Source organism: Bombina bombina, chromosome 1 (genome assembly GCF_027579735.1).
Source record: "Bombina bombina isolate aBomBom1 chromosome 1, aBomBom1.pri, whole genome shotgun sequence".
Taxonomy (NCBI): Eukaryota; Metazoa; Chordata; class Amphibia; order Anura; family Bombinatoridae; genus Bombina; species Bombina bombina.
In genome coordinates this window covers 476,514,111-476,539,021 of record NC_069499.1, presented here as the reverse complement: position 1 = coordinate 476,539,021, position 24,911 = coordinate 476,514,111, and the positions used below count along the sequence as shown (strand labels likewise).

General features: G+C 36.5%; 1 protein-coding gene across 2 annotated transcripts in view; it reads left to right on the top strand.

The window, feature by feature from the left end:
* Positions 1-3,852: 3,852 nt before the first annotated feature.
* Positions 3,853-24,911, top strand: part of CCDC141 (coiled-coil domain containing 141) — a 796,073-nt gene continuing 775,014 nt past the window's right edge. The window contains exon 1 of one of the 2 annotated variants that reach the window (XM_053698512.1): positions 3,853-4,134. In XM_053698512.1, the coding sequence (XP_053554487.1) occupies positions 4,036-4,134 (99 nt within the window). In that variant the 5' untranslated portion in view covers positions 3,853-4,035. The remainder of the gene's footprint in view (positions 4,135-24,911) is intronic. The other variant, XM_053698511.1, reaches the window with a different exon arrangement.

The window sequence follows — 24,911 nt, the reverse complement described above, 5'->3', positions numbered from 1 at the left end:
AAATTTGATGATAAATGTAAATCGGAAAGTTGTTCAAAATTGCATTACCTATCTGAATCATGAAAGTTTAATTTTGACTAGACTGTCCCTTTAAAGGGACACTGAACCCAAATTTTATCTTTCATGATTCAGATAGAGCATGCAATTTTAAGTAACTTTCTAATTTACTCCTATTATCAACTTTTCTTCATTCTCTTGCTATCTTTATTTGAAAAGCAAAAATCTAAGTTTAGAAGCCGGCCCATTTTTGGTTCACAACCTGGGTTGTTCTTGCTGATTGTTTCCTAATTGCTGTCCAGGGTTCTGAATCAAAAATTGCCTGGCTCCTTTAGCTTAGATGCCTTCTTTTTCAAATAAAGATAGCAAGAGAATGAAGAAAAAATGATAATAGGAGTAAATTGGAAAGTTGCTTAAAATTGCATGATCTATCTGAATCATAAAAGAAAAAAAATTGGGTTTAGTTTTCCTTTAATGTATGTTTTTTGACATTGATTATATTGAATATAGTAACATAGTGATATAGTATATTTCTTATAAAAAACTTGTGATTGCTGTTGATCTATTTTTAGTTAACTTAAAGAAATCAGAAGGCAGACACCTTATAGTTGTTTAGCCTGGATTTCTGTGGTGTGTAGATAAACTCATGTCCTGCGTCTGTTTCTCAGCTGCTCTATTGCAGGCAACCCAACAGCTGTCATCTGACACTAAAAGCAGTGCATGGTATGTCTGTAACTTCTAGTAAAGCGCAGTAGCTGGTGAATGATCTGTCAGCCACATCTGAAGAGCACAAATTATCTGACAGCTTCACCACAAATATTTATTTCTTTTGCGCTAAAAATAATAGTAAATATATTAAAAATGGAGAACTCAAAAAGTTATAGGCTTCAGTATGTACAGCTTTTGATAGCAGCTGGCTTAGGTTTGTCATTATTTCACAACTCATTATTTTGCACACCTACAGAGTATACTTATTTTAATGACACAATCTCTTGTAAATGTAATGTTTTATATAAAATAACATAGAAATCAGAGATCTGTTTTTGAACTGGAGAAGTGTATTTCCGATTATGAAATATTGTTTACAAATAATGAGTTGTTAACAGACATATAAACTAGGAGAACCTTTATTGCTTCTCCATAGTAATTGACAGTATTTTATTATGGTTATCAGCAGGAAAAAAAGAGAGAATGAAAAAGTACTTGAGTTAGTAATAGTAAATGATAATGGATTGTGAACAAGTTTTTTATTTTTTTTAGCTCACCATAAATTTAATTTAGACTGAATTATATTACATGATTGATCCTTGGGGGGTTCAGATTTATATACACTTAGATAACCTTCATGCCAAGGTAAAAAAAAGAAACAAAAAAAACTTTGTTTATGGTTATACCTCTTGCTTACTAAGGTAGATCAATGTCATCTTTTATCATTTTCTTTTATACATCATTATAATGTCTGTTATTTAAAGGGACATTAAAAACAAAATAAATGCTGGATAGGATGATGCATTCAAAGCCGGCCGTGCAAACATTGGCTTTTTTAAATATAGAATTGCTAAATCTGCACTTCTAATTATTACAGGAAATGGAAAGTCCACTGTTTTCAGTATTAAAGGGACACTGAACCCAATTTTTTTTCTTTCACGATTCAGATAGCATGCAATTTTAAGCAACTTTCTAATTTACTCCTATTATCAATTTGTATTAATTATCTTGCTATTTTTATTTGAAAAGCAAGAATGTAAGTTTAGAAGCCGGCCCATTTTTGGTTCACAACCTGGGTTGTCCTTGCTGATTGGACAGCACCAATAAACAAGTGCTGTCCAGTGGTCTAAACCAAAAATTGTCTGAAAAGAATATTCCAGTGTAAACTATTAAGCCCCAGATCAGCAATTTGCTAAGCAGGTTTTCAATAAACTTGTTTTTTAAAATAAAACAAAGGAGGATTATTATTTTTTTTAAACTCAAAGATAAATGAGCTCTGAAGTCAGGGGTGTAACAACACCGCTTTAGAATTGGACCCAAGGGTAAAGGATGCAGCACACCTCCAGTTTCAACTGTGTTCTTTACACACTGAGAGGCCACACATAATGCAGGAGGAGCCTGGGTCCCACCAGCTGCTAGTGTAGTGATGCCACAACTAATTACAGTGCAAGATAAACCCACCTAAATTTGTGGGCCACTTTTAGTTGAAGCCTATGAGACCCTTGTAGTTATGTTCCTGACCTAAGAGAACCCTAAGTGCTGATCTACTGGCATAATAGCCTACTGATTGGTGTGTACAATATTATTGTTTTATGTTTATTCTTATTTGTCTTTTTTTGTTTGTAGTTAAACATACTTAACAGTCTGGAACATATATATCAGTTCTTATATTCATGTGACAAAGTAAATTAAGAAAAACAAATAGAGGTAGAAAATATGCATAGCAGAAATGACGTGTACACCTGTACATTTCCACATTTTCCCCAGGACTAGAAGGTTAGGGCCTGGGCTCAGGGGCATAATCTTGTCAGCCCATGAGTAGATTTGGGCATTACTGGGTGAATTTGAGACATAGGGGGTCTTGCATCCCAGTTTTGGATTCTGACACAAACCATGGGACAATTATTATGTGTAAGTGATGTACCTGTGTTATTGAATTGACAGTAACATATTCAGAACCCCTTTAGTTGTCTGCCACTTCATATTCAGCAGTACACTTTTACTTACTGAAGGGGAATATTAAAGGGACACTGAACCCATTTTTTTTCTTTCATGATTCAGATAGAGCATTACATGTTAAGCAACTTTCTAATTTACTCCTATTATAAATTTGTCTTCATTCTCTTGCTATCTTTATTTAAAAAGCAACCAGCACATTTTAGGTTCAGCACCATGGATAGTGCTTGCTTATTGGAGGCTTACATTTATCCACCAATAAGCAAGCATAACCCAGGTTCTCAACCAAAAACGGACTGGCTTCTATGCATCACATTCCTGTTTTTTTTAAATAAAGATAGCAAGAGAACGAAGAAAAATTGATAATAGGAGTAAATTAGAAAGTTGCTTAAAAGTGCATGCTCTATCTGAATAATGAAAGAAAAAAAAAATTGGGTTTAGTGTCCCTTTAACAATATGTGGTCACATTACTGAACTGTCCTTCCTGGTCAGAGGCAGCCAGTAATACGTTTTGGGCAGTGAGGTCTAACAAATTTATTGCAACCCAGTACTCTAACAAGTTACTATCATATTCCTCCTGCGTTTGTGTCACTTCATGCTCACACTTATTGTACTGCAAATGAGTCCTTGTTCTGAATCTCTAGTACTCCAGATTCACTCAGAACAAACACACACACACACCTGTTCAGAGAAACCTGATAACATGACTGCTTCCCAACACAAATACACATGGGTTTTTACAATGTTTTGGTTTATGCTATATTTCAAGCTCTAGCAAATAGTTCCACATCTCTGTTGATATTACTTTTTTTTTGAAAACTATGTATTATACGTATCATGCCACAAAACTAACTATAATACAATACTTAATATAATAATTATTGGTACTACTATAAAATAAAATAATAATGTGTACAATATAAATAATATAGCTTTATAATTGTAGGTAAAAATAAAACATATTTGCACATCTGACACAGAGGAGATAAATTCCATAAATCTACATACACATCATTTTTACTGATATGAATGGAGCAAATCAGAGCAAATTTAGCTCCTCTTGTGATTAAAGTATCTATTTTCCATTTACTTGTCCAGTGTCAGAGGCAGGCTTCCACATCTCTGATAATAGTACAAGTAAACTGGCAGCTTCTGTAGTGAGGGGTGTGTCAGCTCCATGGCTGAAGGACGATAAACTCAATGGGACTGTCTATTTTTAACCTCCTGTTTTTTCCATGTGGTGGTCGTGCTGACCGGGTTTCCCCCTTGAAGATTCTGCCTATCTTTTCTTATTATCATTGGAAACATTCAAGCAGGGCTGCTGGGGAGTTTATACATCATATATTTTGTGTTTAACTTTGTTTTTAACGAGCCATGGAGGAAAGGGATGATAATGTGCAACTTTCAACCACTACAGTAAGTTCTGTAGCCATTCAAGCTGGGGATTCCAGGATTGTCATATCGGTTTTAAAGGTAAGTTGTTTCAAATTGCCATGTTGTTATTCGTTTGTTTTAACTCTTATAGTTTTCATATATAATTTTGGTTATCACCATTTAAATAAAAAGTTTACCATTTACTTCCTTTGCTGAGGTGACGGTGAATGTTACATCTATATTTTAAACAGAATTTACTAGTAAACTTATTTTTAATTAGCTTTCATGCAAATACTTATAATGCGAAGTTGTTTTAAAAAAAGGTTAGTATGCTGAATTGCTTATTTTAGACTTGGAGCCTTTGGCTTTCAGGACATATATAGCAGTCTTGGTTTGGCACGGGGTTAACTTTAATATTTCACCAGCTTAGCGAGGGTTAACAGGTGCATGCACTTTATACAACGGGGAACATTTTTTCTTGATTCTTTTATAAACTAGCATGTGAGTTTATTTTAGGTACAGTTGTGTGTGTGTGTGGGTTAAAACATGTCTGTGCAAGTTAAATACTTTTGTTTTGTTTTTATTGATAAATATACAATTTATAGAGGGTATACTATACAAATGTATTGTCCTATTTGGTAAACAGTAGGCTGCACATTGGTACTGTATGTTACTGATCTCTAAAATATAGCTGTATCCAGTATAATTGATATATGTATTATTAAAATCTCTGCCTTGGCAATAAGGAAACGCAAACAGAACTGTCAGCAGACCAAAATAATCTTGAGATTTGTGGTTATCTTGGCTGAGACTTACTTTAGTTATTACATTTTTTTTGCAGATGATACAATGCCCAGGTTTTATCAGAACAATATATTTGAGGCCTACAGTACTATCCAGTAGATACTGCAAACTCATTTGTTTTATTGAAAGTATCTGAACTATCCTATTATTCTGGGAAATCATTGTCCAAACTGCATTATGAGCAAAGGTTCAGGTCTGGACTCTGGATCACACATGGGAAACATACTTATAACATACATGTACTTTGTATTAAGTTGTGCATATAACTGCTATATATAAGATTAAGAAATTACAGTATATATATTCTATATACACTATATGGCCAAGTTTGTTGACACCCCTACTAATTATTGAGATCAACTACTTCATCCACACCCATTGCTAACAGGTGCATACAATTCAGCACATTCATTAATTGGCTGAATAGTGGGTCATACTGAAGAGCCCAGTGATTTTAAATTGTGCACTGTCTTCGAATGCTGCCTTTGCCACAATTTAGCTTGTCAAATTTCTGCCCTACTAAATCACCCACAGCCAACTGTAAATACTATAATTGTGCAGTGGAAGTTTCTAGGAACAACAAATGCCCAGTCACAAAGTGGTAGATTATGAAAACTCACATAATGTGTCTGGCAAGTGCTGGAGTAAAACATCACCTATCATTTAGTGCATCACTCACTACAAAGTTCTAAATTGCCTCTGTAAGCAACATCAACCCAAGAACTATGTATCAGGAGCTTCATGCCATGGTTTCCATGGCTAAGCATCTGTGCATAAGCCACGCATCAGCAAGCACAATGTCAGTTTTCTGCTGGAGTGGTGTAAAGCAGTGTTTCTCAACAGCGGTCCTCAAGTACCCGCAACAGGCCAGGTTATCATTATAGCTGAACCAGTGCACAGGTAAAGTAATCAGCTGATCAGTAACACCATGGTTACTAACCTGCTCTCAACCATCAGCTGATTATTTCACCAGTGCCCTGTTCAGCTATAATGAAAACCTGGCCTGTTGAGGGTATTTGAGGACCGTGGTTGAGAAACAATGGTGTAAAGCATGCTGTTACTGGACTCTGGAACACTACAACGTGTTCTCTGGAGTGATGAACCGTGCATCACTATCTGGCAGTATGGCAGAATTTAGGTCTGTTGGATGCTGCCTACTGGAATGCATAGTATCGCCTGTAAAGTTTTTGATGGAGGAGAAATAGTTTGGGTCTGTTTTTAAGGCTCTTAGTTCTAGTGAAGGGCCATCTTAAAGTGCCATAAAACAGGTTGAGATCTGTGCATATCCTAAAAGGGCTAATTAGTTTTAAATAGTTTGCATACATTTATTTATTTTTTAAATTGCGGGCAGTGGCAAGTATTTTAAAATAATTTTCAAAAATAAGCAAAATTAGTTACATAACTAAGCTGCCTAGAGCAGCTAACTCCACCCCTCTTATCAGTGTTTAGACACAGGCATTGTATTTCAACTGAGTTCACAGCTTCTAGGCTTGCTCCAGCAGATAATCCCTATTCACTTTTGCATTCTACCAAAAGAGCAATAAACATAGATACAGCCATAAAAGGAATTGTGTGGGAGGAGTTAGAGCTTTACAATTCAGAAACTAAAAAAAAAGGTTAACGGCGAGGCACTGCAGTATAAATTTGCAGGTAGAGTAATTAAAGTAAATATTATATTATTTTGTCTCTATCAAAACTTGTTTTATGTCCCTTTAGGATATAGGATGCAAAGACATTTTAGACAATTCGGTGCTGCCAGCTTTGTGGCAACAATTTAGGGAAGGGCCTTTTTTTTCCCAGCATAACTGTGCAGACATCGAAGTCTGTGAAAAAAATATTTTGGGATGGATTGGAATGGCGATTGCCAGACCACCTTGTCCAACATCAGAGCCTGACGTCACTTAATGCTTTTTTGGCTGAGTGGGCACAAATTCACACAGACACAATTCAAAATCTTGTGGAAAGCCTTCCCGAAAGATTGGTGACAGTTATAGCTGCTAAGGAGAGCTTAACGTTGTATTAATGCCCATGGTTTTGGAATGGCAAAGCTCATATATGTGTAATAGTCAGGTGGCCACATAGTATATGCATAAAATAACAAAATAGCAGAATCTGCACTGGCTGTATTTTCTCAGATGAAAAATATGTATTAAAGTGAAATTTCAATGTCGCAGCTTTTTGTTTAGACTGCGACCCTGAAAAGTCACTCTTTTCACTTTAGTAACTATTTTTCAAATCCAGTGAGTGTGGATCTTACTATTTTGTTTTTATGTGAACTCTGCTCTGGCAAATTAAATGAAATCCATCATATGTTTGAAGGGACAATAATGTAAAAATTAAAGGGATATGAAAGTACTCCTTAAAGGACCACTCAATACAGTAGAATTGCATAAATAACAAGTGCATAATAAAAAGAAAATGATTTAACATCTACTCTGAATTTCAAATAATCAGATTTTTTTTTTCCTGACAAATGTTATATTTTCTCAAAATTTCCAGCCCCCTGTATCATGTTACAGACATCAGCCAATCACAGACTAGTATATGTATAACCTGTGAGCTTGTTCTAATGCTCAGTAGGATATTGTTCCCCAGAAAGTGTGTGAATAAAAAGGCTTCTAATGGAAGTAAACTGGAAAGTGTCTTAAAATTGCATGTTCTATCTGAATCATAAAAAGTGTATTTTGACTTGTGTCCCTTTTTAAGTACAATAATTTTTTTGTAAAACTGATATAAAACCTTAAAGTGAATGTCAATTTTGATGCTAAAGTGCCCGATTTTTAAAAATTCAATTAAAAACAGGGGCTCTTTAATTCATCAAAATTTACATTTCACTCCTGTTGTGAAAAAAAAATTACCTTTTAATCTTGACAGCAACTCCAACTTCCTCCGGTCGTCACAAGCCATTTCTGACGTCAGAAATGATGGATAGGTCATTCTCCAATCACGGCTTCCCCCCCGGGGGAATCAGTGTCTGATTCAACCCCTCGATTGGAGGAAGCCGGATTCCTCATTTTAGACCCAGGAAGAGGCTTTGCGACGGGTGGAGGAGGCTGGAGCTGCTATGAAGATTAAAAGGTAAGTTGTTTTTTTTTTTTTTTTTTTTTTTTTTTTTTCTCTCAACAGAAGTGAAATGTAAATTTTGATGAATTAAAGTGCCCCTGTTTTTAATCGAATTTTTAAAAACCGGGCACTTTAGCATCAAAATTGACATTCACTTTAAAAAATAGTAAACAAAGTAAACAGTAAGCAGTTTGTGTTAAAACCCCCCCCCCCCCCAGCAGACTTCTTACTTGGAAAACCCCCCAGGAGACTTCTTACTTGTTTTCTTCTTAATGAGCACATAGAAGTTCTCAGTGTAGCCATAAGGGAGCCGACACGTTGATGGAAGTTAACCAGTCTGTTTCATTGTTGTAATAAAAAAAAATCATTAAGCAGTTGCTTCATTGCAGTATGTATTCATCTATTTAAAGTGAAGGTCAATTTAGATGAATCGGTGCCCGGTTTTTAATAAACCTATTAAAAATGAGGGCACTTTAATAAGTTTATAAAAATTTACATTTCACTTGTTCTCTTCAAATACTTACCTTTTAATCCTGACAGCCGTTGCAGCGCTTCCTCTGCCCGTCGCAAGCCCTCTTCGAAGATCCAAAATGACGAATCCGGCTTCCTCAAATCACGGTGTTGCCTCGTGATTGGAGGAAGCCGGATTCGTCATTTCTGACGTATGTAGAGGCTTCCTACGGCCGGGGGAATTGCTGGAGCGGCTGTGAAGATTAAAAGAAGTATTTGAAGAAAACTAGTGAAATGTCAATTTTGATGAATTAAAGTGCCCTTGTTTTTAATAGGATTATTAAAAACCGGGCACTGATTCATCTAAATTGACCTTCACTTTAAACTGATTTTACCCTTTTTTTTTCTTTTTTTTCTATATATTATTTTTATTTAAGTTTGTCATAGAACTTTAACAATAAGACAAAAGAAAAAACATTCTAATGTTCCTACACAGGAATAGGAATTTTGTTACAATAAGATGTAAAGCATATTACTTAAAGTCTTTCTGGTTTGTCCCGTGCTTCGTATTCTTTTCATATTGCTGTTATGATTGTGGTAGGTTCATGGTTGCTAGAGTTAGAGATATGACATATAAACCTTCCCATTGTCAGTCATAGGGGGACAATATATGTCTAATTCCTCCTGCTTCAAATACAAGTTCTAGTTCCTGTCAATTGTCTCATAAAAATAAAACTAGAATGAAAGATAGGAAAGGGGAAGAAAAAGAAAGGAAGAGAAAAAATAAGGAAGAGGCAAGGTCATAGGCCGGGAAATAAAATTTGAGAGTGAGTTTCCCATGAATTACATATGATCATTTTTAAACATGTTTGTATGTCCTATTTTCTATATCTAAAGGATTACCAAAGGAACAACATGTCCTGGTGTAGTGAAAGTTGCCCTAGTTTGAGGTAATAGAATCTTTCTAGTAGTAAGTTTCTGTTGACTAGTTCTATCCATTCTAGTGTTATAGGCACCAGTGCTGATTTCCATTTTCTCTGAATCAGCTGATTAGCTGCATTTAGCATGATATGGTATAGATGTTGTCTTATTTTACATGTGATTGCTGGTGGTTGTCTCATCATTATTATTTCTGGGCTAGGTGTAATTTGAGTGTTTAATATTTTATTAATATTCGAGAAGATATCAGACCAATAAGGTTTAATATGATCGCATCCCCACCAAATGTGGGATAAGTGACCCTCCTCAGTGCAACCTCTCCAGCATGAACTTGAGGTATGTTTATATATATATATGTTTGATTCTAGCTGGTGTTAGATACCACCTCATCATTAATTTAATGTTGGTTTCTTTTGTATGGGCAGAATGACCTGAGTGTGAGAGAATAGAGAATCTTTGTAACCATGTTTTTGCCGAGGTAGTTTGTTGCAACTCAATATCCCATCTTTTAGTGTAAGAAGGGAGTCCCTGAAAGGTGTGTGTTAAAATAAGCTTATATAGTTTGGAAATGAATCCTTTTATCTCCTCTTTAGTTATGCACATATGTTCGAATACTGTGGGAGATCGGGTTAGGTGTTTTCTAAGTTTATGTGACATTATGTAGTGTCTCATCTGGTGTATGTGTAGCCATGATGAGAGGAAGGGGTGTTCTAATAAATCTAGTTGGGATTTATCCTTAATAAACTTAGTCTCATCTGTGATAAGATACATAGTTATGAGTGTTTGCAGGATTTTGAAAAGCTTATTATCTGTAATTTTTCCGGGTCTAAATTCTGGGTTGTTTAGAAGTGTAGTAAGGGGTGAGTACCTAGTGGAAATTTTATTCGGCGCCCTACAAATATATTTCCAGTCAGTCCAAGTCTCATTGGATATTGACGATGTTGAGATATAATGCCTATTAAAATAAGCAGGATTCCAGCAGGCGGTGTGTAGGTCACGGGTATTGGCGAGGTCAGTTTCAATCTGCACCCAGCTTTTATAATTAGATGTGTCCAGTCGGAACCACTCCTGGATTCTCTGTAACGATATGGCAAGTTTATAGGAAGAGAGGTGCGGGACTCCCAGGCCTCCTTCTGTTGGAGGTTTATAGAGTGTATTACTATTAATCCGCGGGGGCCTTCGCCTCCAAATATATTCATTTATGATCCCTTACATGTGGGCTATGTCTTTTTGTATATTTGGGATGGGGACTGTCTGTAGGATATAAAGCACTTTTGGAAGCAAGATCATTTTTGTTGCTTGTATTCTACCTGTCCACGATATATTTTTAGGAAGCCAGTGAGATGTGAGAGTTAAAAGTTCTGTGATTAGGTTTCCATAGTTATATTTACGTAGATCTGATATGTCTGGAGTGATATGTATGCCAAGATATTTTAGATATTTTGTCTGTTGTTTTAAGGGGCATGTCGATTTAAGATCATTAAGGGTATAAGTAGGTAAATTTATGGGGAGGTATTCTGACTTAGTCATATTTACGAAAATTTTTTATACCGTCCCAAATTTTGTCAATTCGTTGGTTACATGTTGGAGTGATACTTTGGGGTGTGTGAGCGTCAAGAGAATGTCGTCTGCGAATATGGCTAGTTTATGTGTCTGCTTAGCAATAGAAATACCCTGTATTTGGTTATTCAACCGTATTTTAATAGCTAGGGGCTCTAGGGATAAAACAAAAAGAAGCGGTGAAAGTGGGCAGCCCTGCCTAGATCCGTTTCGGATTTCAAAAGGTTCCTAAAGGGCTCCATTAATTCTGACCTGGGCTGTGGGGTTGGAATATAAAGCAAAAAATTTTTGAATGAAAGAGTCTGGGAAGTGGAAGTGCTGTAGGGTCGAGTGTAGGTATGTCCAGTCTAGTCGGTCGAAAGCTTTTTCAGCATCTGTCGAGGCGAAAACTGTCGGGGTTTTGGTTTGCGTGACATATTCCAATAAATTTAAGACTTTAACCGTATTATCTCTTGACTCTCTACCTGGGACAAAACCCACCTGGTCCTGATGGATTATAGAGGGAGGAATTTGATTAAGGCGGGATGCTAAGATTTTCGCATTTAATTTGAGGTCTAAATTTAACAAAGAGATTGGTCGAAAATGGGCCGGGGTGTTTGGTGGTTTACCCAGTTTAGCTATAACTGATATGTGGGCTTGCAACATAGTGTCAGGAAATGGGTATTTTTCTGGTATGGAATTAAATAGGGATGTTAAGTGTGGTACTAGTAGAGAGGCAAAGGTTTTATAATACAGACCTGTGAATCCATCAGGACCCGGTGCCTTATTTTGTTTTATTTGTTTTATTGCCTCTAATATTTCTGAAGGTTGAATAGGTCGGTCTAGTTGGGTGCATTGGTCTTGACTTATCTTGGGGATGGGTAGGTTATCTAGATATTGATTACAGTGAAGTGCATGATTCTGAGGGTCTCTGGTTGGAAAAAGATTATAAAGTTTGTGATAGAATTCTTTTAACTCTTTAGCTATTGAGTTTGTATCCTCTATTTGTGTACCTACTGACTTTTTTATGGCATGAATATAAGTTTTCTGCTGTTGTTTTTTTAATGCTCTAGCCAAGAGCTTTCCTGATTTATTGCCTTCCCTATAAAAGTTTTGTTGAATATGAAGAAGTTGTTTTTGAGATTTGATATGTAAGAGAAGGTTAATTTTTTCCCTTTTGGATTGCAATTGGCTTAGAATAGTGTTGTCAGCGGGGTGAGATTTGTGTTTGCAGTCTAAGTCTGCAATATCTATGGCTAATAGGTTTATTTCCTCCCTGTTTTTCCTTTAATTTGGGCAGCAGTTTTGATAAACTCGCCTCTTATAGTGCTCTTGTGTGCCTCCCAAAGGGTGGCCGCACTGATATCTGGTGTTTCATTGATATGGAAGTATGAGCTTATATGTTCTGAGAATAACTCCTTTTGTTTTGTGTCTAATAATGAGTCCTCCAGTTTCCACTGGAAGGCTCTTAAAGGTGCTGTTGGCCACTTTATAGTGCAAACTACTAAGGAGTGATCTGACCATGTTGTATGATGTATGAAAGAATGTGTAGTGTGTGATAGGACTAGATGATCCACTAAAATGTAATCAAGTCTGGAATAGTTGCGATTAGGATGAGAAAAGAAGTTGAAATCTATTTTCTGAGGATTAAAATATCTCCATGTATCATGCAAGCCTAGAAGCTTGAATTTTTGCCAAATATTATGAATGTTTGGGATTTTAGCTCTGGTGGTTGGGTTTGAGCAATCAACTGTGGGGTCCAGGGGAAGATTTAGGTCTCCTGATAATATCAGGGAACCTTTTGCTTCTTTAAGGATTAAATCTGTAATAGAAGTTATGAATTTATCCTGATGGGCGTAAATATTCATTATTGTTACTGGTTTGCCATATAGAAGGCCTTTTAAACATAGGTATCTACCCTCTTTGTCTCCTATAGCATGAGTTTTAACGAAAGGGATAGATTTGTGGATTAATATGCTAACCCCATTAATTTTTTTGTGCGGGTTAGTGCTGTGAAAATGTAGAGGGTAATGTGTGGAAAAATATTTAGGGACATTTTTCCCTTTGAAGTGGGTCTCCTGTAGCATCAATATGTGCCCACCTTTGTGTTGGAGATCTGAGATGGCCATTCTCCTTTTATTTGGGCAGTTGAGTCCCTTGGCATTTTGCGTGAAAATGTTTAAATTTTGTGGTGTGAGATTAGTCATCTTGGTAGGCAAATATTAATGGGATTAAGGAATAGTACCACATGGGGTATTTTAGTGAGATTGGCTGTAACGGCCTATGCCTTGAAAGAGGACAGTAGAGCAAAGATGAAGAAAGAAAAGAAGTAAGCAAATAAAGAAAATAGTAGAACACAAAATTTTTAACATAAGTCTAAACAACATATTTCTGTTCTAGGGAGAAAATCTCCCGACTAGGTGAAAATAACAAATAAAAAAAAAAAACAGATTCAACATCAGTTAACTGTTAACATTTTAACCTTTAAGACATTTTCTTCTCTTTCCCTTTTTTTTTTTTTTTTTTTTTTTTTTTTTTTTATATTATCATTAGCTACTTTGAGGGCCTGTGTCCCTCATATATATCAGAAAGTAGTCAATACTTGCGGTAAAGAGTCTCTATAGGTCGCCATCTAAACTGCTAAGGATGATCTTGTAGGCAGCAAGGAGTTGTCATCCATTATCTGCAAATGATGAGGAAGCAGGTTGTGCGGGTTTACGGGGTTTCTTTAGAGACACCTGTCTCCATTCTCTTCTTTGTGGTAAGGAAGTTGATTTACTTGGACTTGTGCGCTGTTCTTGAGATGTGGTAATTTCTTCCATCGAAGGAGTTGGTATGTCCAGCTCTTTGCAGATATTTGGGATTTCTCTGGTAGATGAACATGTAATACGTCTCCCTTTCCATAGGATCAGCAAGTAAAAGGGGAATCCCCATCTGTATGGGATATTTTGTTTCCTCAACATCTGTGTAAGCGGTTTGAGTTCCCTTCTTTTTGTGAGAGTTCTCTGGGACAAGTCAGCAAACATTTGTATGTCTATGTTTTCATATTTAATGGGTTGTTGTTCCCTTGCTAACTTCATTAGCTCTTCTTTTTCTTGAAAGTTTGTGATACGAACTATAATATCTCTTGGTGCTTGTCCAGCTAGTGGTTTGGGGCGTAGAGCCCTATGTGCTCTATCTATGGAGATTTTTGAAGGGGTTTCTTCTTTTTTTAATGTGCTAAAGAAATCTTGAAGATATTGTTCAATATCTGGTGGTAGGATAGTTTCAGGAATGCCTCGCAACCTAATATTATGTCGCCTGCTGCGATTTTCAACGTCGTCTATCTTGTCTTCTAGCTCAGAGATAGTTGTGTCTTGTTTCTGGATAGTGTCTTGCAGGTCTGCGATAGCTTCTGAATGTTTATCTTGGCTGTTTTCGAGTGATTCCACTCTGTGGCCAATGTCAGAGATGTCCTTTTTGAGGTCTGATATTTCCTCTTTGATGCATTGCTTCACTTGTGATATAAGAGAGGAAAAGTCCTTTTTAGATGGGATTGTTTTAAAAAGAGCTGTGGGAATAGTGATACTATCTGACATATGGTCACTATCAGATTCTGATAAGCTGTGATCTGATCCTGGGCCTGGTATTGCTTCCTCTGTTGGAGTTAAATTTTTTGCCTCTGATGTCTTAAAAAAACTACTGACTGGGTGAGCAGAGGCCTTTAGAGGTTTGGTAGCCTTGCCAGTTTTATTAATTTTTTTGGGAGACATATTTGCGTGGATATTATTATTTCAACCTCACTGTCTCTTTAATAAACTAGCAAGAAGGCTGCTGTTGGATGTGGGAGTTTTTTTTTTTTTTTTTTTTTGAATTTTTGCAGCTTTTGCAAGTGTGCATTAATAAACTCAAATCAAGAGACTGGTACTGCTGAGCAAAGTGCTATACTTCAGTGAATAAGAGTGTCAATTATAAATTCCCATGTATAAGGGGATGAAAAAGTGTTCACATGTTGTCAGGTTTATGTCTGACTATTTGACTTATGTGCGCTGCTTGATGTGAGGTACCGGTGTCACCTTAAAGAGTAATTGGCTTGATGTCCTCTTTTATAGCCAGCTCTGCATTATGTGTCTTAATGCCTTTTATGTAAGCCTCTTACCCCCTTAGCAGGTGATCTCTTCCACTGCAGCGGTTACACGCCGCCTGTTATATTGAGTGCGTAGTTGTACTCCAGCTCAGGCTGCGGTCCGTGTCGGCACTTATTTTTCGGTGCGGTTAACTTGGATTTCTACTGACCGGTCCTAAGGTGGGTATGTGCGCTTCTCAGGGGGTGTCCTTCATATTACCCCACCGTAACAGTATCTCCGGTCTCTTCTGTTTGGTCTCCTCCAGAGTTTGCAGCAAGGTGCCTCTATGCGCACAGCGTGCACATTAAATGGTGTTAGATCTCTTGTAGCTGACAGCTTGTAACATGTTCCGATTGTTGTCTGAGCTTATCTGCTTACATGTCTGATAATTTATGGTCTTAAAGTGTGGGGTGGCTAATGCCATTTACATTTTCACCTAGTTGGGGCCTAAGAGCTCTGTCAGACAGCAGCCATCTCCTATGCTGGCCAACTCCGCCCCTCCTGATTTTACCTTTTTATTTCTTTTTTCACTACATTTGTGGAGTTCTCATTGCTTCCTGTAAAAACACCTACAAGGAGGAGGGGGCTTTTGCAGAAAGGTTTATCTTATGGTTTCTATAAAGTGAATAGACTAGGTCAGGGGTCATCAGTTGTGGCCCTCTGGAGATTTTGGAACTACATTTACCATGATGCATTTCAGCTGGCTGAGCATCATGGGAAATGTATTTCCAAAACCTCTGGAGGACCATAATTGATAACCTCTGGACTAGATAACTGAGTCAAATTTGCTAATGCTCAGACCTGACAGAATAAAATATAGGTTTTGAAAATTCCAGTTGCGCATCATGACAAATGTAGTTTTGAAATATTGGGAGTGCCAAGGTTCGCTGTCACTGCTTTAAATGATTTTGGACATCAAGCTTAGCCCCCTTGTGGGTTTGTGACAAATGAAGTTAATAAATAAAAGGTAAACTCCTTTTAAAATGTTAAATGATACACAATGCAATGATTTCTATTAATTATACACTGTGTGCAGAATTATTAGGCAAATGAGTATTTTGACCACATCATCCTCTTTATGCATGTTGTCTTACTCCAAGCTGTATAGGCTCGAAAGCCTACTACCAATTAAGCATATTAGGTGATGTGCATCTCTGTAATGAGAAGGGGTGTGGTCTAATGACATCAACACCCTATATCAGGTGTGCATAATTATTAGGCAATTTCCTTTCCTTTGGCAAAATGGGTCAAAAGAAGGACTTGACAGGCTCAGAAAAGTAAAAAATAGTGAGATATCTTGCAGAGGGATGCAGCTCTCTTAAAATTGCAAAGCTTCTGAAGCGTGATCATCGAACAATCAAGCGTTTCATTAAAAATAGTCAAAAGGGTCGCAAGAAGCGTGTGGAAAAGACAAGGCGCAAAATAACTGCCCATGAACTGAGAAAAGTCAAGCGTGCAGCTGCCAAGATGCCACTTGCCACCAGTTTGGCCATATTTCAGAGCTGCAACATCACTGGAGTGCCCAAAAGCACAAGGTGTGCAATACTCAGAGACATGGCCAAGGTAAGAAAGGCTGAAAGACGACCACCACTGAACAAGACACACAAGCTGAAACGTCAAGACTGGGCCAAGAAATATCTCAAGACTGATTTTTCTAAGGTTTTATGGACTGATGAAATGAGAGTGAGTCTTGATGGGCCAGATGGATGGGCCCGTGGCTGGATTGGTAAAGGGCAGAGAGCTCCAGTCCGACTCAGACGCCAGCAAGGTGGATGTGGAGTACTGGTTTGGGCTGGTATCATCAAAGATGAGCTTGTGGGGCCTTTTCGGGTTGAGGATGGAGTCAAGCTCATCTCCCAGTCCTACTGCCAGTTTCTGGAAGACACCTTCTTCAAGCAGTGGTACAGGAAGAAGTCTGCATCCTTCAAGAAAAACATGATTTTCATGCAGGACAATGCTCCATCACACGCGTCCAAGTACTCCACAGCGTGGCTGGCAAGAAAGGGTATAAAAGAAGAAAATCTAATGACATGGCCTCCTTGTTCACCTGATCTGAACCCCATTGAGAACCTGTGGTCCATCATCAAATGTGAGATTTACAAGGAGGGAAAACAGTACACCTCTCTGAACAGTGTCTGGGAGGCTGTGGTTGCTGCTGCACGCAATGTTGATGGTGAACAGATCAAAACACTGACAGAATCCATGGATGGCAGGCTTTTGAGTGTCCTTGCAAAGAAAGGTGGCTATATTGGTCACTGATTTGTTTTTGTTTTGTTTTTGAATGTCAGAAATGTATATTTGTGAATGTTGAGATGTTATATTGGTTTCACTAGTAAAAATAAATAATTGAAATGGGTATATATTTGTTTTTTTGTTAAGTTGCCTAATAATTATGCACAGTAATAGTCACCTGCACACACAAATATCCCCCTAAAATAGCTATAACTAAAAGCAAACTAAAAACTACTTCCAAAACTATTCAGCTTTGATATTAATGAGTTTTTTGGGTTCATTGAGAACATGGTTGTTGTTGTTCAATAATAAAATTAATCCTCAAAAATACAACTTGCCTAATAATTCTGCACTCCCTGTAACTCAGTACTTTTGGCTTTTTTGTATTACAACAATAAAACAGACTGGTTTATATCCTTCAAACTTTCATGATTCAGATAGAGCATGTAATTATCAATTTACTTATATAATTTGCTTCATTCTTTTGGTATCCTTTATTGGAAAGCAAACCTAGATAGGATCAGCTAGCTGCTGATTGGTGGCTACCCATATGCTTCTTGTCATTGGCTTGGCAGGTGTTTTCAACTAGCTCCCAGTAGTGGATTACTGCTCCTTCAACAAAGGATACCAAGACAATTAAGTAGATATAATAATAATAATAGGACTAAATTTGAAAGTAGTTTAAAATTATATGCTCTCTCAGGCCTCCCTAACAGGCCACATTTTGAGGATATCTGAACTGGATCACAGGTGAAATAATCAGCAGATTAGTAAACATGGTTATTTTACCTGCTGTCATCCAAGGATATACTGAAAACCTGGCCTGTTGGGGAGGCCTGACGATAGGTTTGAAAACCAGTGCTCTATTTGAACCTAAACAAAAAATGTGGTGTTTCAGGGCCCTTGAATGCAAGTATGATAAAAAGTTGTCAAGAACAGTCATTACTTTTACACACATTCCACAAAGCTTTTCTGGGGGTGTATATTTTTATGGATCTAAAAAAAATTCTGCATTTTTTTTTTTCTTTTAAAACATTTATTTGGAGTACAGATTTGTTTTCCCCTAGTACATTGCTTCATTGCTCATTTATAATGTGCATACATAACCTAATCAGCTTTTATTTATATTTATCCAAGTTTCCATTAGGTTATATTTTATACTCGCTCACATGCTGACAGCAGCTTATGGGCCAGATCAATAGTGGAGCACAAAATTGCGCTTTTGTGAGTGTGATATTTGCGCTCCACTCGTAATACCAACAAACGCAAATGTGCGCTGGTATTATAAGTACTGCTCGTGTAGACCTCGCGTTCGCATTACATGGATGTTTTGCGCTGCTTCCAGAGGCTCTAATGGGAGCCCTTTTCTCATGCTGTGAGATACGGCACAGAACCTAGCGCAGCAAATTAAAACTATATATGAATATATACATATACAGTGTGTATATGTGTATTTATTTTTATATATATATATATATATATATATATATATATACACACACACACACAATTATGTGTTAATATGTGTATACATATAAACACACACACACATATATATATATATATATATATATATATATATATATATATATATATATATGTGTGTGTGTGTTTATATGTATACACATATTAACACATAATTGTGTGTGTGTGTGTATATATATATATATATATATATATATGTGTGTGTGTATGTCTGTGTTTATGTATGTATATGTATGTGTGTATATATATATATATATGTGTTTGTGTGTGTGTGTGTGTGTATATATATATATATATATATATATATATATATATATATATATATATATATATATATATATATATAGTAAAAACAGTCCCCATAGATTTCTCAAACGTTTCAGCTTAGGACATCCCATATGATATTTTTGTGTTCCTAATTCATTCTTGTATATGCTCCTTTTTCTGTTTTGAGCTCCTATATTAATTAAATAGTTTTAAATTTTTTTTTTTCTTAAATGGATTTCTAATTAAGCATAATTAATAGGGGTAGAGTTACATGAGGGTATATAAGGACCCTCAGAGCTGTGATTAAAACAATGGTCACTGAGGAAGTAACATATATGAAGCATACGAAACATGTTTGACCTGCCTTGACCACATACGTGTGTGAAATGTGTATTCAGCCGTGATTAATGGAGCAACAATAAAGTTTCTTTTTGCTTTTCACTTTGGAGAGTCCCTGGAATTATTGTCTTTGGACATTGAGGACATTGTGGATCCTATTTGGGCATACAATTTGGCGACTTACCTTTGAATCTGGAGACCAGGTGCAGTATTCCTGTTGTTGTCTTGTCTGTATGTGGAGGCGTTGGATGGAGCGCCGTTGGATTCAGCACCGGTTGATGACGTCATTCGTTTTGTCGGCAGCACAGAGTCAGCGTGAGTCAGCGTGAAGGCGGCTGAGCATAGTGGCGGTTTTCTGTTTAGCTCTGGTGTGGTGAGTTTTGGTCCTGAGCACTGCCCTTTGTTGTATCGAAAGGAGAATCCATCATTTTGGGGTAAGCTGCACGGTCCTATTCACCTGTACACCTTTGATAGTTTGTCTATCTAACTTTGAATGTTTCCACTGCTCATGCCTTGTGAGTCGCTGTGAATATTGGTGTGACTCTGCATCAGAGACTGCTTTTTGCCTTATCCTATCTGTCTGCCTAATACTCTCACGTTCACTAAAGCAACTGTATTATTTCTTGCCTACATGATTTAAGATTAATCGGCTGAACTTTTTCATGGCTACCACAAGTTTTATTTTTAAACCGGACACAGAGGACAGTAGTGACTGTGAGGACTTATTTAACAATGATGATATTGAAAAGGAAGAAAATACTAACATTGATAGTTTATTTTTCAAAATGGACAAATTGTTGAAGGAAGACTCAAGACTGGATTTGGACATTAAGTCATTTAATATATATAAAAAAGCACAACGGATCCCTAGGGGATTGCGAATTAGGAAATTCCCTTCATTTCATGTAACTGATGCAAACTTTATTTTGAAATGGAATAATGTATTGACACAATGTTCCTTGGCATTAATTGATCTCTTGATTGAGTATAAAAAACAGTTACGTTTACAATTTAACACTGATAAACAGAAATTGCAAGAATTCATTCGCCCATTATCAGAGGGACCTGAGTTTAAGTTATATGATGAGAAAATACAGAAAGTCATTGAAGACTTTAAAAGTAATCTTTGGAAATTTAAGAAACAAAAAATACTCAGGGATAAGTTAGATTATGAGAATGATAAAGTGTATAACTTTTCTGAGAATAGAAGGAGAAATAGATTATTCAAGAAAAGGGGATCACAAATGTCCAAAAAGGTCACTTTTGCTGATAATGACACCGAATATGACTATGATACATCTGATTTTGAAAGTTCAGGGGAACAGGTCCCTAAAGTAATGACATCAAGTGTTTATGTACTAGACAACCCCACAGATAAATCAAAAATTGACACTAGCACACAGTCAAAAAATGGGAAGGGCCCCCTGAAACAAAAAGTAAGAAAATACGTAGAGGGGGGCGCAGATTTAATAGAACAAAATTCACAGAGTGTAGAAATTCCAGTCCAAACCAAGACACACAGATATCCTCAGAAGAGGAGGGGTGGACAGGCCAGAAAGTACATTTAGTACCCACAGTGAATGATGATATCAAAAATGTTATAAATCTTTCTAAGCATGTATTGACTAAACATCAAGAGCAAGTTCTCTCACTGGGCCTGAATTTTGTACCTTCTGTACATTTTGATCTGTTTGATACAATTATTGACCTAAACAGATTTGTATGGACTTTAGTCCTCAAAAAACATTTTTCAGGTTCCAGTGATTTGGACATTGAGCCACCAGCTGTTTCTGTGAGTAAAGATCATGTGACTGTCACAGATTTTAGTGACAAATGCGCTGAACTTGATTTATTGTCTCTGGCCAGGGATAATGTTCAGGAAAAGGATATGGATGAAGTCACCAGGGTTGACACTGGCATGTTGAAACCTAAATCCGATTTTTACCCTACAAGCACTAGATCTAGTGCCATTGATATTTTTCAAAAAACGGTAGAACTCAAACTTAAAGATTTACATGCCACTGTCAACTTTGATTCTCACAGAGGTGATAATCTGAGTAGATGTGAGTACCAAGCCTTACAGTCCCTTCAGAAAATGGAGGATATAGTGATCCGTGGATCAGACAAGGGAGGGAAAGTTGTTGTCTTGAACAAAAAGGATTATTTATTTGAAGCCTATAGACAACTCTCAGATACAGAGGTCTATACAAAATTACCTTATAATCCTACTTTCCAATATCAGAGAGATCTGAATGAGATTATTGACTGGGCAGTCTATACAGGTGTTATAACACAAAAAAATGCAGAATTTTTGACAGTTAAACATCCTAGAGCAGCAATTTTTCATTATCTGCCAAAGATTCATAAAGATCTTCATAACCCGCCAGGACGCCCTATTGTGGCTGGTATTGGCTCCCTGAATGAACCCCTGTCGGAAATGATTGATGCATACCTCCAGCCTCTAGTCCTAAATTTATTGAGTTATGTTAAGGACACTACTGATGTCATTAAACAGATAGAGGTTTTAGAGTGGAAAAAAGGTTACTCTTTTTTTTTATCTGTGGATGTTGCTTCACTCTACACTTGCATTCCCCACAACATGGGCATTAAGGCTGTAGAATATTTTTTGGACAACTACTCAGGTTACACCGTTGAATTAAAAGAATTCATTTTAAAATCAATTCATTTTCTTCTAACTCACAACTTTTTTCTTTTTGAGGGGAATTACTATCTCCAGAGACGCGGAACAGCAATGGGGGCCAAATTTGCGCCCCCATATGCCAACCTTTATTTGGGTTGGTGGGAGCTGTTCCGCGTCTTTGGAGATACTAACCCTTTCAAGGAGCACATTGCCTATTTTGGTCGCTATATTGACGACTTGCTTTTTGTTTGGAGAGGTCCCAAGGATTTGGTTCCCCTCTTTATAGCACATTTACAGGACAATGATTTGAATTTAAATTTTACATTTGAGAGTAGTGAGGAGAGGATTTTTTACCTGGATATTGAGCTTTATCCCAATCTTGATAAACAAAAGATTGATGTACAGCTATATCGTAAAGAAATTGCTGGAAACACTATATTAAATGCAAACTCCTGCCATCCTAGACACACCATCTCTGCCATACCCAGAGGACAATATATGAGGGCCAAGAGGAATTGTTCCCAGCATGAGAGATATGAGGTACATGCTAAGGAATTGACAGACCGTTTTTTAGAGAGAGGCTATGATCAAAAGCTGCTTTTGGATGCTAAATCCAAAGTAGATGATATTGATAGAGATTCTCTCTTTATACACAAAACCAAATTGGATAAAACTGAGAACAAGCCCAAATTCATCACTACTTACAGTCAGGAATATCACAAAATTTGTAATATTGTGAGGAGTTCTCTTCCTATCTTGGAAGTTGATAAGACACTTAGAGATCTAGTACATGAGGGGTGTCATTTTATTACACGCAAAAACAAGACCCTGGGTAATATGGTTTCACCTTCCATGCTGCCTTTAAACAAGAAGAAAAATTGGCTGTCTTTGAAGCCTGGTTTCTTTAAATGTAGCAGCATCAGGTGCAAATCATGTTCATTTGCCACTTTTGGTCTTGACTTCACTTCTCAGTCCACGGGTAAAACATACCAAATCAGACAACATTCTACATGCAATACGTCATTTGTTATATATCTTTTGACCTGCAGGGGGTGTGACAAGCAGTATGTTGGGCTCACTACACGCCCCCTGAAAGATCGTTTTTTACAACATCTCAGGTCAATTGAAGACCCCGAGTCCACTACGCCAGTGTCCTTGCATTTTAAAAGAGAACACAATTCGGATGTTTCCCTCTTGACCTTTCAGTGTATCCAAGTTGTCCCTAGACATCCCAGAGGGGGCAATAGAGAAGACATTTCTCAAAAAAAAGGAAGTCTTTTGGATTTTCCAGTTGGATACCAGAGTACCAAGAGGGTTAAACTCAGAATGGGATGTTAATCTATTTATTAAATAAATGAATATTTCTCAAACGTTTCAGCTTAGGACATCCCATATGATATTTTTGTGTTCCTAATTCATTCTTGTATATGCTCCTTTTTTCTGTTTTGAGCCCCTATATTAATTAAATAGTTTAAATTTTTTTTTTTCTTAAATGGATTTCTAATTAAGCATAATTAATAGGGGTGGAGTTACATGAGGGTATATAAGGGCCCTCAGAGCTGTGATTAAAACAATGGTCACTGAGGAAGTAACATATATGAAGCATACGAAACATGTTTGACCTGCCTTGACCACATACGTGTGTGAAATGTGTATTCAGCCGTGATTAATGGAGCAACAATAAAGTTTCTTTTTGCTTTTCACTTTGGAGAGTCCCTGGAATTATTGTCTTTGGACATTGAGGACATTGTGGATCCTATTTGGGCATACAATTTGGCGACTTACCTTTGAATCCGGAGACCGGGTGCAGTATTCCTGTTGTTGTTATATATATATATATATATATATATATATATATATATATATATATATATATATATATATATATATATATATATATATATATATATATATATATATATATATATATATATATATATATATATATAGTAAAAACAGTCCCCATAGATTTCTATGTAAGGCCACTTTTCAATGCTGTTTTTTTCTAACACCCCACATCCCCTCACGTTAAACCCTTCTAACTTCTTTGTGCAGTTATTTTGTAAAAATATAAAAATGCTAAATTTAAAAAAAACTTTTTTGTATTTATTTATTTTTGTTGAAGTTTACAGGATATAGCAGGCAAATTATACAATGACACATGTAAAGAATAGTCAATCAGAAGATGCTCACATACTTGTATAATTAGAAATATAACAGTAATATATATATATATATATATAATATATATATGTATGTTTTAGCTATCGTTAAACCTGTCTTAAGGCCTTCCATATGATATAGGGGGTCACTCTTGTACCCCATTGTACCTATAACAGAAAATGAGAAGCAAGGAAAATATATGGAGATCAGGGACCACTTTTGGATCCCAGTTCAAGTATACCTCGTTTTTTTGTTTAAACATAATATGGTATAAACAGCTATAAAGTGAACATATTAACAGAAGATTAATATCATTTGAGAATTTCTATAAGTGCTTATAACAAAGTGTATTAACAGAGAATAAAATTGTTTAGAAGGTTGCACTAATTCCTGATGGGCTTGTAGAGATGTATCATAATCAAGAGATAAATAACTGTTTTTGTTCTAAACCTGCTAATAGTTTTATTCATTAGAAGAAGCTACTGTAGGGCTCAAAACAATCAACCCTAAAATTGGGATCTGTATTATAAAATATATGTTAAACAAATGGTCTGTGTAAGAGGCATTTCACACTACTATAGACTGGTATGCTTGCTTATGGGGACAGAAAATAAAATGTTCTGGATTGGGCTGTAAATATGTACCAAATTAAGACATAGACATCCAAGGTAACAACCAAGAATAAAATGTCTTCCATTAAAGTTAATAATAAGCTGTATCTCCTAACTATTAAGATTCCTCTTAGAGTACATCCGTGTATTATATATATATATGCTTGTCTCAGTTTTTTTCATTTTAATGAAGGAACCTTACACTTTATTTTGGGGAAAATTGGAGGATCTCTGGTT